General features: G+C 32.7%; 1 protein-coding gene across 6 annotated transcripts in view; it reads left to right on the top strand.

Moving 5' to 3' along the window:
* The window catches only part of CSMD3 (CUB and Sushi multiple domains 3), a 621,549-nt gene that overhangs the window by 528,663 nt on the left and 77,824 nt on the right, over positions 1–15,062 (top strand). For all 6 annotated transcript variants that reach the window (XM_027684441.1, XM_027684440.1, XM_027684437.1 and 3 more), the window contains 6 exons: positions 413–558; positions 3,456–3,536; positions 4,717–4,830; positions 8,436–8,624; positions 9,030–9,176; positions 11,703–11,891. In XM_027684441.1, coding sequence (XP_027540242.1) covers positions 413–558; positions 3,456–3,536; positions 4,717–4,830; positions 8,436–8,624; positions 9,030–9,176; positions 11,703–11,891 — 866 coding nt within the window. The remainder of the gene's footprint in view (positions 1–412; positions 559–3,455; positions 3,537–4,716; positions 4,831–8,435; positions 8,625–9,029; positions 9,177–11,702; positions 11,892–15,062) is intronic.

Below are 15,062 nucleotides of genomic sequence, written 5' to 3'. Positions count from 1 at the left end.
TCTAAATCTTAATAAATAGTGCAAAATAATATCAGTAAATTCATGTAAAGAAGATTTTATGTATTAGGTTTATTTATTTTCTGATAGCCACATTTGAAACTATAGATACACAAATGTAATCAGAGGTTGTGTTAAGAAGATGAAGAACAATTACAAATTCAATAATTTTGAGTTTGCTTCGATTTTTATTTGAAAATAAGAAAATTACTTTCAAAAGGTGGTTGAACTAGGATCCAATCTACACAGGATTTGAAAAGGCCTTCAGCTCTTCACATCTATATTATCTTATTTTAGTTGTCTTGTGCCTTTTAGAGTAATCTAGAGCAAAATTACTACAATAATTTAAAAATTAGAGAAATTATATTATTTGGCTGGGCAAAAAAAAAAATATTCCTGTGTTTGTTTTTCTTAGGGATGGACCAGATCAAACTTCTCCTCAAATTGGACAGTTTAGTGGCAACACTGCCTTAGAATCAGTCTATAGCACTTCCAATCAGGTTCTGATCAAGTTTCACAGTGACTTTACTACCAGTGGCTTCTTTGTACTCAGTTATCATGGTAAGTGTGACAAATTTCTCTATTTCATTATCTGCACTGGTCACTGCAGACAGACAACTCATGAGAAAATTAATTACGTTTCCTAAGAAGAGTTGCAATTATTAGTATGACTGACCTGCACTAGGGTAATGCAACATATGAAGGAATAATACGAATAATGAAAATAAGCTATTTTCTTGACCAAATATTTAATTTACTAGTAGTCAACCAAAAAAAAAAAAAAATTCACTGTGATGAGACAGGAGCGAAGAATGCAGCATCAAGACCCTAAAGCTCAAGGGGCACATCTTCTTAGTGCTTACGATGCTTCTAAACTTCCTTTGAAATGTGAATGTTTTTGGAGGACAATAAATTTTTCTTAGATATTGGGATATTTTGAAGAAAGTACTTTTTTTGTAGAGATGCCAATGATAGTGAACTATATGATGTAGTTAATATTAATTTACCCTGGAATTAACTAGTGACTGAATGAAAACAGTTAAAAATAAATGCACCGAATTCTACCTCTTTTCGTAATCATTCAAACCCTCTGTGGCCAAGTGTGGTTTGCATTCCTATAATTACAAGGAAGCAGATCCATAAGTAAGGGTGTTTTTAGGTGCTCCATGAATGTCTATTGGAATGACTATTCTAGAAAACATTGACAGACTACAATCTGTTTTCTAGATCCTGATCAAATGTTGGGGCTAGAAGACTTTATTTTTGGCTTAGTAGAGACCATGGTTAATATAGATAGACAGAATTGAGGAGTAGAGGAACCTTAATCTAAACAAAACAAAGCAAAACAAAAATTACCTAAAGCTCACAATGAAAAAAACCCCACCATCAACAGCACTTGAATTGATTGCAGGATATAGACTCCAGTAGGGCTAGGCAGAGAGGGCTAAAAATTTCTATTCCGAATCTTGGCATCTAAGTTGCATGTATCAGCTTGTGAAGGACAAAAATGACACTTTATATTCATTAATATATAAATTGATATTTATTGATATCTACTAATATATCAGTATTTGACCAAAAAAATGTAAAAACACTCATGGAACCATAGAATCGTTCAGGTTGGAAAAGAGCTTTAAGATCGTTGAGTCCAACTGTAGACCCAACACTGCTAAGTCCGCTACTAAACCAGGTCCACAAGTGCCAAATCTACACGTCTTGTAAATACCTTCAGAGACTGTGGCTTCACCACTTCCCTGGGCAGGCTGTTCCAATGCTTCACAACCCCTTTGATCAATAAATTTTTCATAATATCAAATATAAGCCTCACGTGGAGCAACTCGAGGCTGTTTCTTCCAGTCTAATCACTTACTAGTAGTAAAGTGTCTCTAAGGAGCTTATCTTCTTTCACCTGTTTCTTTTGCTGTGAAAATTGTCATTCCACAGATGTGGGCTCTAATGTGTAATAAAGATGCAAACTGAGCACCACAAGGATTACTCATGAAGAAACTTAAAACAATCTTTGGATTGATATTGTCAAGATAAAAAAAAATATCTCAGTATCTTGGAGGCTATGATCCTTCATATCAGCTATACAAAATTTATAGCAATAAAGGAAACACAGTGAGAGGAGTCAAATTTATTTAAAATAGATAATTTGGGGATTAAAATTAATGATACTCTTGGTACCCTTAAATGAGAGACATTTGAGATAAATGATACAATTTTTTTATTGAATCAATTTTTAATTATGTTGTATTCTTATTATTAGTTTTCTTAGGATGCAAATAGCACAATTGTTTCATGTTTACTTGGTATGTTTTACTTTAAATTGCTTTATCCTACTGACTCACTGATTTAAGTAGATCTTCATTATATGATCAACAAAAAGGAGTATAATAGGAAGATATCAAATGTGGGTGACTCAATAGTAACAAAAGGTCTTACCTGTTGCAGTATAAATTTTGTGACTGACAAAGGTTTGGCCAATTAGATTACTAAAGAATCTAATCACAGGAAGCAACCAAAAAGGCATATTACTGAAGCTGAACTGTCATCTGCCATAAGTAGATGATGTTTCAGTGCTAAAGGGAAATGCTATAAAAAAAAATGCTATATGAAAATGTACTATCAGTGAAAACCAAGCATACTTCATCTTGACTGTACACTTTAAAACAAGGAAGACTATACTTTCGGTATAAATATGTCAATGTGATTTCATTGGCAAGATTTCTGTCCTGATTGCATTAAGAGTAAATGGAATTTTGTCTGTGTCCAGATATGGGCCTATCCTCATACAATCTCCAAAAAAAAAAAAATCTATATAGCTTCTGCATACTCTTCGTACTTGTCTTTTTATTTGTTTCACCTAATTATTTTGCCTGGCTGCTGCATCATGTGTTAAATCACAGAAAATTATTTCATGTAAGACTTCAAATGAGAATTTTGAAAGCTGCATTATTCTCTGACCCTATCTAGAGGTGCGATGTGCTCCACAACTATTCATTTACTGGGAAATTTCACATTCAAAATGCTTCTGTCCATTAGTTATTCTGCCTCTGAGTAGAGTCTTTGGGATTCCAAAACTTGTATTTATTACAGAAGAGTTCAATAGTAAAATTGTATCGTAAAAAAAAAAAAAAAAACCCAAAACAAGCAAAACAATAGGTCCACAATACAAAAATATTTATTTTTGTGTGAGATCACTTAAGTGAGAAGATTGGTAAGCAATACTAGGTTTCTTAGTTTATTTATGAGGGTTTTGCCACTAAAATAAATAACTAATCAAGAATATAGACACAACTTCTGATGTTTTCATTTCCTTTTGATTCTCCTGAAAGTTTGAAAATAAATTGAGTTTTTATTTTTATCCTGTTAATATAGGTATTAAATCAGTTAAGTTTGCATGGCTCTGTTAACTGTGTTTGAGAATGTCAGCTGTGCTTTGTTTCTGTTTATAGCCTATCAGCTCCGGGTCTGCCAGCCTCCAGCAAATATACCAAATGCAGAAATTCTAACTGAGGATGATGAATTCGAAATAGGTAATATAAGAGAAAACGAAAGCAACATTTGTTTCAAAAATAAGCTTGTTGTGCATGGGATGCTTTTCAGGATGAAAATCGTGCCTATAATACATTAGATTTTTATTTGAAAATACATTTTTTAAGAAGTCATTCCTCTTCCCTATACCTCCTGAATCCCATTCAGAGATGACATATACAGTAACTCTTTGTAATTGACTTCATTTTAAAATACATTTTTCATACTCTCTAATATAAAACATTGTATTACTCTGAAACAAACGAACAAAACCCATAAGAAAACATGTAGAAAATGGTATATTCTGTACCAGAATCAAGGTTGTGTGACCTTAAGGGTAAAATCAAATTTGTGAAAATTATGAGGATCAGAGAAGGGGATGACATTCTGACCTTCTGAGACGTGTAATAATATCACTTAGCCACCTACAATTCAAAGAAATTTGATTTATATGATCAGATGTCTGATCATATAAATTTCTTTCATATGTCAGATGTCTGAACAGCTAGTTTTGCTCATATGATGGCAAAGAAAAATAAATTTGTTTTTAGTCCATATCAATATTTGATTAGTTATATAAGTAACAAAGAGAAAATATTTTTTCCCTTTTCTTCTCTGTAATCTGGACCCTAATCTGGACCAAAGAGAACTAACTTCTGGGATATAAAAATTTCACTTTTATTGGTATATAAAACCATATGAATTATTGATTTCTTAATTAAAAAATGAAAATTTCTTTTTCTCACCATGCCAAATTTAGATATCATCAACTAAATCCAGTTCCTATTTAATTTTTTCCCCCCTCAGGATTGTGTGAGTTAGTGACTTAATCTAATACCTTTATTTAGTTTCATAATGGTTATCCTATAAATTATATTGCTTAAAGCTCTGTGGACATGTTCACACAGCATCAGTCAAACCTAGACAAATTAGCAAACTATCCAACAAATAATGTGGTGAAAAACAGTGATAGATGCAACACAGTGTGCAACACAAAGCTCATTTACCACGTTTCTTAGACTAATCAAAGTTGTTTATGCCAGAGGTCATTTAGCCCATTTTATGTGGTGGCAAGAAACTTCATTAATCAATAATGTTTTCAAAGCTAAAAGTCTCAGTTAATTGCTGTTTAATGTTTCTTTTGTTTGTTTGTGTTTTGTCTTGTTTTGTTTTTCCAAACAGGAGACATAATAAGATACCAGTGTCAACCAGGCTTTACGTTGGTTGGTAATGAGATTCTGACATGCCGACTGGGTGAAAGACTTCAGATGGATGGAGCACCACCTTCTTGTCAAGGTTTTTTCTCGTTTTTATTTTCCTGCTGCCAGTCTAGCTGAATGGTGATTCCTCACATACCCTCCTCTATCTCTTTACATCAGATTTTTTAAGCTATTCCCAATATATTGTTGTTGTGTTTCGTATAAGTTAGATATTAATGCAAGATAATTAGTAATCTTTTAGTGAATTTCACAAGTTTAAAGGACTGCTGCTCTACTTTGTGAAGTATTGAAAACTGCAAATACAGATATAATACCATCTCATTGTTAAAGTCAAAACAAGATTACAGTCCTGCCAATCACTAACATCACAGTTTAAACCAGTCTTTATTAAGCTGAAAGTTGACGTGTTGCCCTCTAATATAATTTTTCCATAATTTTAAAGAAAACGTCAGGGCTTTCTTTCATACCAAACTGCTTTAGAAGCTAATGAAGATAAGCCTTGCACATGCTCTATTAAAAGACTGGAATCTCTTTGAAGTTCCAGTGATGAGTATGTGTTTATGTTTTCTTACTAACTCTTCCATTTGTTTCCAGAAAGATAAATAAGGACTTTCAGTTATAAATATGTACAATAAAGTCTTTTCTAGAAAAAAAGACCAAAACAAAACACCATAGCCTCCTAAAAGCATAAGTTATGTAAACAACAGTCATTTTGGATTCTGCTGGTTGCTGTAATATTCCTTTGTGATCCTCCTACTCCTGAGCTTAATATGCTAATATCTACTGCAGGATTAAAATACTTTCCCAAATCAGTCATAATAAATACATTTGATTTACATTTGTATTATATGACAAATACTGCTTTCTGTTTTTTCTACCAATCTGATATTTTGGTGTTCCTTCCCACAGTAATTTTAATTCATTAACATATCTATAAAACACTGATGTTGAAAGATTTATTTGGCAATCGTAAATTAATTGGCAATAAATCTACTACTTTTACAAGTTAAGCTCTAATATCTGACTGTTTCTTAGAAATTGGCAAAGTTTCAAACTGGTGCATAGTATAGATGTTAGGAAATTAAACATCAGTATATTAATTTTTAGAACTTAATTATTACTATAATCTCCACCTAGGTTTTCAGCTGAGAGTTAAAAAATTACTGTCTTATAAATATATCCTTTTCCTGCATTCCTAAGAAAAAAGAAGGGTCTACTATTACAGCTGAACAAACTATTTTCCTCTGATTTTATGCACAAAACTATGCTAAAGTCAAACTCATTTATAGCAGTAAGTCTAGCTCTTAAAAATGCAAAGTGATCCTGAAATGTGAGCTTCATAAGAACTTTAACACTGATAATTTCTGAAAATTCATACATTTATTTAGGCACAATTACCCCAATTTAAATTAAAATCCTAACTTGGCAGACTCATAGAATTTAATAGGTGGAAAATCATAGTAACCTCCAGGCATTGCTTTAGCTGTTAAAATGATGTAATATTAGATAGGGCAAATAGAGACATATGTGCTAATCCTGAGGCATTCTGTCAGCATGTGTTGCTGAAAGCATATTTGTATTCAATGCGAGACCAAAGACAAAACCCCAGGAATAATGACTTCAGTTACCACAGTTAATCTTTTAACTGTCACATAGAAATGCTAAACATTGTATCCAATGCTGAATATTAAATCAGTTCTTTCATAATTTCTGTTTAAAGCAGCATGAATTGAACATAGTTTTTAGGGTTAGATCCAGAGAATCAAAAAGAAAGATACAAAGGAATTTCTTTAATTGTGTTAAAAATTACCAAACTGGACATGTAGAATAAGCAGCAGCATAATTTTATTATGTATTTATTTATATAATATCTAAGTTTGAAGATCACAATATATAAGTAAAATTTCAATGATGAATGGAAAAAAATAGCTTTTTGGAATCTAGAGGCAGCAAAATTACATGCCTAACATTTCTGGTTTTCGTGATTTTAGTATATCACACTGATCTATGGATAAGCCACCATACTTTAATTGTGCAGGCTATAACAATCACTCTCTAGATAAAAACACAGTTCTTCTGTTGGTTTTTATATGATTTACTAATTCTTTTCACCAGGTAGTGTGGAGTTTTGTTGTTAGATTTCATCGTGTTGACTCCTGTTGCCTGAAGTTTGTACATATGTTGTATGCTTTAACTGGTGTAAAATGACTTTAGGTTGAATTTTTCTTTGATTTTTAACTTAAAATAAATTGATCAGTTGGATGATCATTTCTTTAAATTCTTGAAGATTTCCTTCTTTAGATGAGAAAATAATCACTAAATTACACAAACTTATGCCAATGGCTATCATTTTATTTTTTTAAAATAGAGTATTTTCCATATGCAACATGTAACTTAGTCCTTAATTTTGCTTTAAATTAGTTTCTACTTTCAGAATAAGTAAAAACTTCACGGTAAGAAGATCCAAACTGTATTTTGCATCATAATTAAGGGACCCTGAGAAAATTCTTGAATTATGACTCTTAACTATATCTCAGATACATTTGCCACCTGACTCCCAAGGAAATCTATTTTACAGAATTAGGTTTTTAAACCATCTATAAAATTCCTGAGGGAAGTTTAGCTGAAGATCCCTAAATTAAGGACAATTTGCAAAGCAGAATAATATGGAGACAGCAAAACTAGCTGCAAATAAACAACTGCAGCCAGATTACTATTGTGCTCTTTCTGCCACATATTTTTATTTATATATAATTTATATATATGTATATATATGTACTATAAAACTGAGTGGATCAGTTCATTCATTTGCTTGAGCTTTGTGTCACAACTGGCACAGCACTGTAGTTTGACCGATTCCAGCCATATGAGTTTTCTCAGGTGGCATGGACGTGTTTTATTCAATCTCTTCTTGAAAACAAACACAGGACATGAGAAACAACTTCTTAAATTTAGCAATTAGATGCTAATTTGCAACTGAGAGATTAATATTTTTAAAATATATTGGCAGATTCCTTTCTCTTTTTCAAGTTTGGGTTGGATGGATTCTCAGGGGGTTGGACTAAATAACCTTCAAATGTCCCTTTCAATCAAAACATTCTATGATTCTTATGATTTTTGTATGGAGATGATTATTCTTTTTCTCTCTCATCTCTGCTTTTCTGTGTTCTTTATCTCTCTTCATAGTCCAATAACTTTTTCAACATAAAACCTAATTGTTGTATTTAATAAGCAAATATTATTTTCAGTGTTCTTGAGAAACCTAAGATCCTATTATTTTTCTTGAGTAACTTTTAATAACTCAGGACTAACTAATTTTTTTGTAAGAGTTAGTTGTCAATATAAAAACAGATTTCAAAGCTCCTGTTCAACAGTATTCAGTTCTGAATATACTGTAGGCACTTGTTCCTATATCATGAAGCAAAACTGGTTTTTGAAAAAAGTTCTGATAACATGGTAATATCAACTATTTCTATTTACTGAGATTTTTATTTTATGTAGACCTAGTGAATCCAGATAATTCAAAATTAAACGCCTGCATCATATTTTTAAACACCATTTTGCTCAATTTATGTAAAAAAATGAGTAATTATGTTTTTTTGAACTCAGAAAAATCTTGACAATCACATGAAACAGAAATAGTGGCCTTTAGATTTTTTTGCCAATCTTTGTGTTTCACAGTGCTCTGCCCAGCCAATGAAATGCGTCTGGATTCAACAGGAGTAATACTGAGCCCTGGATATCCTGACAGCTACCCCAATCTCCAGATGTGTGCATGGACCATTACTGTGGAAAAAGGCTATAATATCAGCATGTTCTTTGAATTCTTCCAGACAGAAAAGGAATTTGATATACTTGAGGTGTTTGATGGTAACTATAGGATGCATAACTTTGGATGATACTTTTTCTATATAATTGTATTTTTATATTGCATCTGGGTAATCACTACCATTTATGTACATCAGAAATTTTCAGTATAAAAAGTCTTTAAAAAACAATTATTTTGATTCATTATGCTAAAAAGAAATGTTGGATTACTGTCTTTTGAAATTGTACTGCTTAAATTATGATTGGAAATAAATTTTCTTTTGAGCAAATATATACTTTCTAGCATATAACGTGTAATGTCAACTTCTATTTTTAATTCAAGTTAATTTGCCATTTGCTTGGAGGAGGCTTTATACATATATATAATTATGTGCATATAATTTATTGTATGTTATTTTAAACTTTGTAACTCCTTTTTTCTTTTTTTCCCCCTTCCTTTGTACCAAGGACCAAATAGTCACAGCCCATTGCTCATATCTCTCAGTGGAGACTATTCATCTTCTCTAAATATAACCAGTAACGGCCATGAAGTATTTCTCCGTTGGTCAGCAGATCATGGCACCAATAAAAAAGGTTTCAGGATAAGATATATAGGTATGTAATCGTGACTCTCTACAGTGTGTATAAAATTTCAATACGGAACATTTATGTATGTAAAAAGGGTAATATAAGCTATGTTTTGTATCTTTAATTAACCAAACTGAAAGGAAATCCAATCTGTTCTATCTATGAACCTGATGATACTGATTTTGTGAGGAAAAAATACCTCACACATGTGCTCTGTAGAGATTTAAGAAAATGCTTCACAGGGTTTTCAAATGGCATGAACCAGCACTAAAGATGAAAGAAGCTTTCCTCTTCTCTCTCACAGCATTTATTTGCACTCGTGTACCTCCTGGGGTGTTTTCCAAACTGGATCTTTATGCAATTCATTATTAACAATTTTGGTGGGACAGAGAAAGACATAGAAACAAGGCAGGAGTGAACAGTTATAAAGAGGAAAAATATGAAACCCTGGGGGATTGAACTCTTTAATTTAAGGTCCAACAGAAGCAGCAAACAGTATTACAAGAGGTCAATTAGTATGCAAAAAATGCCAGTATTGTATGTATTATTAATTCAAACTAACATAATGATGAATAGTGTGTGAAAATGGTACTTGACAATGATAGAATTTTGTATAATTGCTTTTACAGAATTATTATATAATAAGAATTTCAATGGAAAATTATATTAGTTAATCAAGCTAAACTAGACCTGTTGCAATTTGCAGCAATTGCACAAAATCTATATTTGATTTTTTTATGATGACCAAAGATATGAAATATACAGAATGAAAAGTACTAGGGACAGTATCTGTAGATATTAGAGAAGTTATTGGCATAAAGCAATTTCGCTTTACAAAGTGAAGAAAGAAATAGAGAATAAATATAAAATTCTTTCTGCTGGTTTTTTTGTTTTTCCTCACTCAATTTTTGACTCCTCCACAATTGCAATTATGAGCCTAAAAATAATTAGGCTCATAATATTCAGTGAAACAACATCAGTGTCATCTTTCCCTTTAGGAGAGGATAGTTTTCTCAGACTTAAAATTTTTGTTATTAACTAGATAACATTCACTGTTGACTAAACACAAAATATTATACGGTACCTATTTTCATTTCTTATAGTACCTGTTAGATCTTCTAAAAGAGAAAAAAGAAGAAATTCTTCTCTTTCCCTACAGGTAGCAAGAGAACTATTGAGAGGTAGACAGGAAATATTTAATTGTGGTCTGTATCTCTCAGAAAATACCAATGTATTTTCTTATACACTAAGTAGAGCTGTCTGTATCTCTGATTCTTCCAAGAGTGTAAGGCAGGAGAAATTTAGTGTGAGGAAGAAAATATTTTCATAGTATGTGCTCTGAAAGATATGGCAGTGCTTCTCATTTTGCTCTTTGCTTTAATATGTTTAACATATATTTGTTGTAAACAAACTCTATTCTGTGTAGAGGAAGCTTTCACCTGAGAAGAACATTGACCTGAAGTAACTCATGGAACATGGAAAGGCTTAAAGAGCGAGTGAAGCAGCACTTCTCTATTTGCCTGGGAAAATAAATGCCAATAGTTATAAACGTTCTTCAAAGCATAAAGGAAGCACTTGGAACTTCCAGTATAATTTTCTTTCGTACAAAAAAGGAAATTGGCCATCTTGGTTAGCAACCTTGAATCAAACCAATTAGAAACCAAGTTAAACTCTTACACAACCAACATTTATCTTAAACTGGTTACCAGGTTACAAGAGCCTTCTGGTCCATAGCCAAACCCAAGTGACTTGGTACTCATGGATTTAATGAACAAGGGAGTGAAAGGAAATATAATAAGCAATTAGTCTTTAATGTCAGAGAGTCTTGAAGTAAATAAATAATTTCAGATGATGGCAATTGTATCTGTTTGAGATAACTTTTGCTCTCATAAAGATTTCTGAATTTTTTTATAGTCTCTAGATAAGACTTCTGTAGGACTTAATGTGTTCTAAATAAATCAACAGCAACTAGAAGCAGATTCAGTATTTTTGCTATGGATTTATGGTGGCACTAATATGTATGATTAAAATCTATATTAAATGTTTTGCTTCCCTTCAGTTCATTCTATCACAGAAATTGAAAGAAATAACTTATTTAGGACCAGAAAGAAAAGACTATTTGAAAAGAGTTATGCACAGGATGCACTAGATGTTTCTTTCAAAAATTTGTATACTATTGAAATGTATACAATTGCAATAAATTTCATGATAAAGTAAAATTCTGTAGCTTATTTGATTTAAAAAGAAGATGGTGAAAAAATAAAACAGAACAAACCCCCAAAATAATAGCCAGTTATAAAAGTGAGCAATCACTCTATTTCCTTTGAGGCTACTGAAACCTAAAGCTTATAAAGAGCTTAAAACAGTTTATTTTTTCGCCTTTATATTTTGTCATATTGTTTGGTGCATGCATGATCAGGACACAAAATAAAACTTTTAGTGGTGTTTTCTCAGCTTCTTATCAGATGTCCACTGAATTCAACCAGAATTTTTCAAGAATTATCATCTGAATTTTAAATGCATATTTTATTTATTTGATATTTATGTTTAAAGCTCTCTACTGTAGTACTCCAGAGTCCCCTCCACATGGTTTCATTGTCAGTCAGACAGGTGGACAGCTCAACAGTATGGTTCGCTGGGCTTGCGATCGAGGGTTTCGGCTCATTGGGAAAAGTACTGCTGTGTGCAGGAAGTCTCCATATGGTTATTACTCGTGGGATGTTCCAGTCCCAGCTTGTCAAGGTAAATTCTTTAATTCAAAAAAAAAAATACTCTAAGAAACTTCCCTTTTCCTTTTCTAAGTTTTCTGACTTAAAATGAATAGCAGGTAAACATTTCATGGTCATACTTCTGTACCAAAATTTTTCTACCTCATAACACTTATAAAAACAAATGTATTTTTAAGAAACAGTATTTCAAGAGAATTTGCTAAGACTGGCAGATACTAAAAATAATCTACCTCACTGTGAGGGAACCTTCCCCCCAACACACACTTAAAATATGAAATTATTCAAAAAGTTCATTTAAAACTGAATATATTTAAAGTTCATTTATTATGACTCAAGAATTACATTACGAATAATAAAAAAGAAAGACCTGAAACTTGCTACATTTCCAAGAACAGGAAACTGGACCAAGTTTTACCTGTGATGCCATATTTTGCCTATGATACCATTCTAATATTCTGTGGTTTAAATTGAAATTTAAAAGATAATTAATCAGGTTAGCCATATATTTAATTTCTTCTGTCTTATAAAAAACCAAACATATTCTACCTAACAAGGAAAAGGAAATGATTATTTAATACCCATAACAACTGTATACTAATACTTCCTTTCCTGAAAAGAATGCTGTTGTTCTGATAATTTGCCTGTGTCTCTATTCAGTGAACTATTAGAATGAAGGTTTTTTTCATGAAAATTTGCAGATATGTTTATTCAAAATGTATGCATTTTGTTCCAAGATAAATGCTATCTGAATGCTCCATGTTAATTTCCCCACAAGATTTGTTTTTTGACAAAAAGTCTTTGAACTGTATGTTTCTAAAGCAAAAGAAAAAATGTTTGGTAAACTTCTTACTGTATGTGTCTATATTTTTAAAAAGCTGAAAGTCCTCAAAAGAAAAATATGGTCATGCATTTGCTACATATAATTCTTTGTCTTTTTCACCAAAGGACTGCCATTACACTTATTTGCAGAACTTGGTCAAACTCTTAATTAGATGTATAACACAATGTGGAAAAAAAAACCAAAACACCAAACCAACAAACAAACCCAACTCACCAAATTCGAATACCAGATGATTATTCTCAGCATACTGAGTATAGTTCAGTAAGAGAAAGAGTTGCAATACTCAGGTAACACTTCAGGAACAAGTGAAGTTAAGTGCTTAGTAATTTCATGATGTCTGATCATGTACAAAGACTGTTGGCATACTGGAAATTATTTAAATATTTATTAACTGAATAACAGTTAGTTAATTATAATTATGGGGCTAGATTTGATACGTGATATGAACTTTATTTGATTCTTCCTGCAAGACCTTGTGCTGGAAAGTGGTTTCTGGCCATCATATGTAGCTGCAACTCACAGCAGCAAACCCTTTGGATTCAACCTAAAGACACATTACTGCAAAACACTTCAGGAATTAACTGTTTCCATACATCAGTTATATATCTAAGCTTCCTATTGTTTTGCTGAGGTGAAAATTATTCCACTGTGATGGATTGACCTTGGCTGGATGCTAGGTGCCCACCCAGCCATTTTATCACTCCGCTTCCCAGCCAGACAGCGGAGACAGTAAAATGGAAAACAACCTGTGGGTACAAATTAGGTAGTTTATTAAAGCAGAAGCCAGGTGAGAGCTTGTGTGCACAAAAGCGAAGTGAAAGATAACATGGTTTATTCTCTATTTCCCATCAGCAGTGATGGTCAGCCACTCCCGAGAAGCAGGACTTCAGCACATGTAATGGTTCCCTAGCAGGCAGCCACTGGACACAATGAATGCCTGCCTTTCTGCTCCTTGCCTTAGCTTTTATATCTGAGCTGACGTGGCATGGAATAGCCCTTTTAGCCAGTTTGGGTCAGCTGTCCTGGTTGTGTCCCCTCCCAGGATCTTGCCCTCAACTGAGGAAGGAATGTTACAGTGCTGATGCTGTGCTCAGCAGTAGCCAAAACACCGGTGTGTTATCAACACCCTTCTAGCTGCCAGTGCAAAGCACAGCACTGTGAGGGCTACTGTGGGGAAATGAACTCCAGCTCAACCAGACGCAATACACCCACCTGTCCAGATGATACAGAAGGTTCACTCTCTTGTATCAAAAGATTCAGAACACCCTCAGTAGATATCCTTCATGTTCTTTCACAGAGGACACTTACAAGGCACAAGAGCTTTGCCATTCCCCCTACAGCTGAACAGTACAGCTTCATCACAAATTCTCTTTAAGGTGTGGGCTAGCAGGTTTTAGAACTTCATGATATTGAGTATGAACCACTTGTTTTAACAAGTATTATAATTGTCAGTCAGAATTTGCCAACTATTTTTCCAGGTGATATCAGATGACAATGTCACAGTCCTAACTTCTACTTCCCATTCTCTATCATTTATAGCATAAATTTCAAAGCCATTTTAGTCAGTCCTTTTACACATCTGAATGTAGAATTGCCGCAAATGACCATTTAACACAGATCAGAAAAAGTATTAGACTTTCTTATTTTATACAGTATTGCAAGTTAAAAATAAATATATTTGCAATTTTGCAGCTTCTTTCAAAGCAACATGTCATTTTAAATCTATTTTTTTTCTGTTTCCAAAATTAAGATTGCCAGTCAAATCACAGTAGTAGTAATAGTAATTACAACTATTTCCTATAGGAAATAAGATATCTCAGGCCTCAAAATTATCTATTCTTTAGTGATACCTCTACAATCTGCACAGCTAGTGGATTTTGGTGCTTTGGTGGGTTTTTATGGCAATACTAATTGCATTACCTGGCAAGCATTTCTACCTCCTTCAGAATATTTCATGATTTTCTAAACTAATTCTTTGTTTTTACATTTTTCATTCTGTATCTTTACTATTGTTGAGAATTGTCTTCTGTAATTAATGAACATCCATAGCCTTTTCCACTACAACTTTTTTTTCCAAGTTAATGAGTAATGTTAGAGCAATTTTTAATGTTCTCATTCTTATACCTATATGACTAGAAATCTTGATCTCTGAACCTCTAAATAGATAATACCAGCCATTCTTCATATCACTTGCACTACAGGACTGGGAGAACCTGAAATATCCAGTCAATGTTAAACCTTGGATGAGAGCTTTTTTACGTTATTTATAAAAATAAATAAATCTCAGTGGAAGAGACTAAATGCAGTAGTAAGGAATCAAAGAGAAATACTTCAAACCAGACT

The sequence above is a fragment of the Neopelma chrysocephalum genome, unplaced genomic scaffold (genome assembly GCF_003984885.1).
Source record: "Neopelma chrysocephalum unplaced genomic scaffold, ASM398488v2 Primary Assembly neopelma1_66, whole genome shotgun sequence".
Taxonomy (NCBI): domain Eukaryota; kingdom Metazoa; phylum Chordata; class Aves; order Passeriformes; family Pipridae; genus Neopelma; species Neopelma chrysocephalum.
The sequence above is the reverse complement of the archived record's forward strand: the minus strand, read 5'-3'. Positions and strand labels throughout refer to the sequence as shown.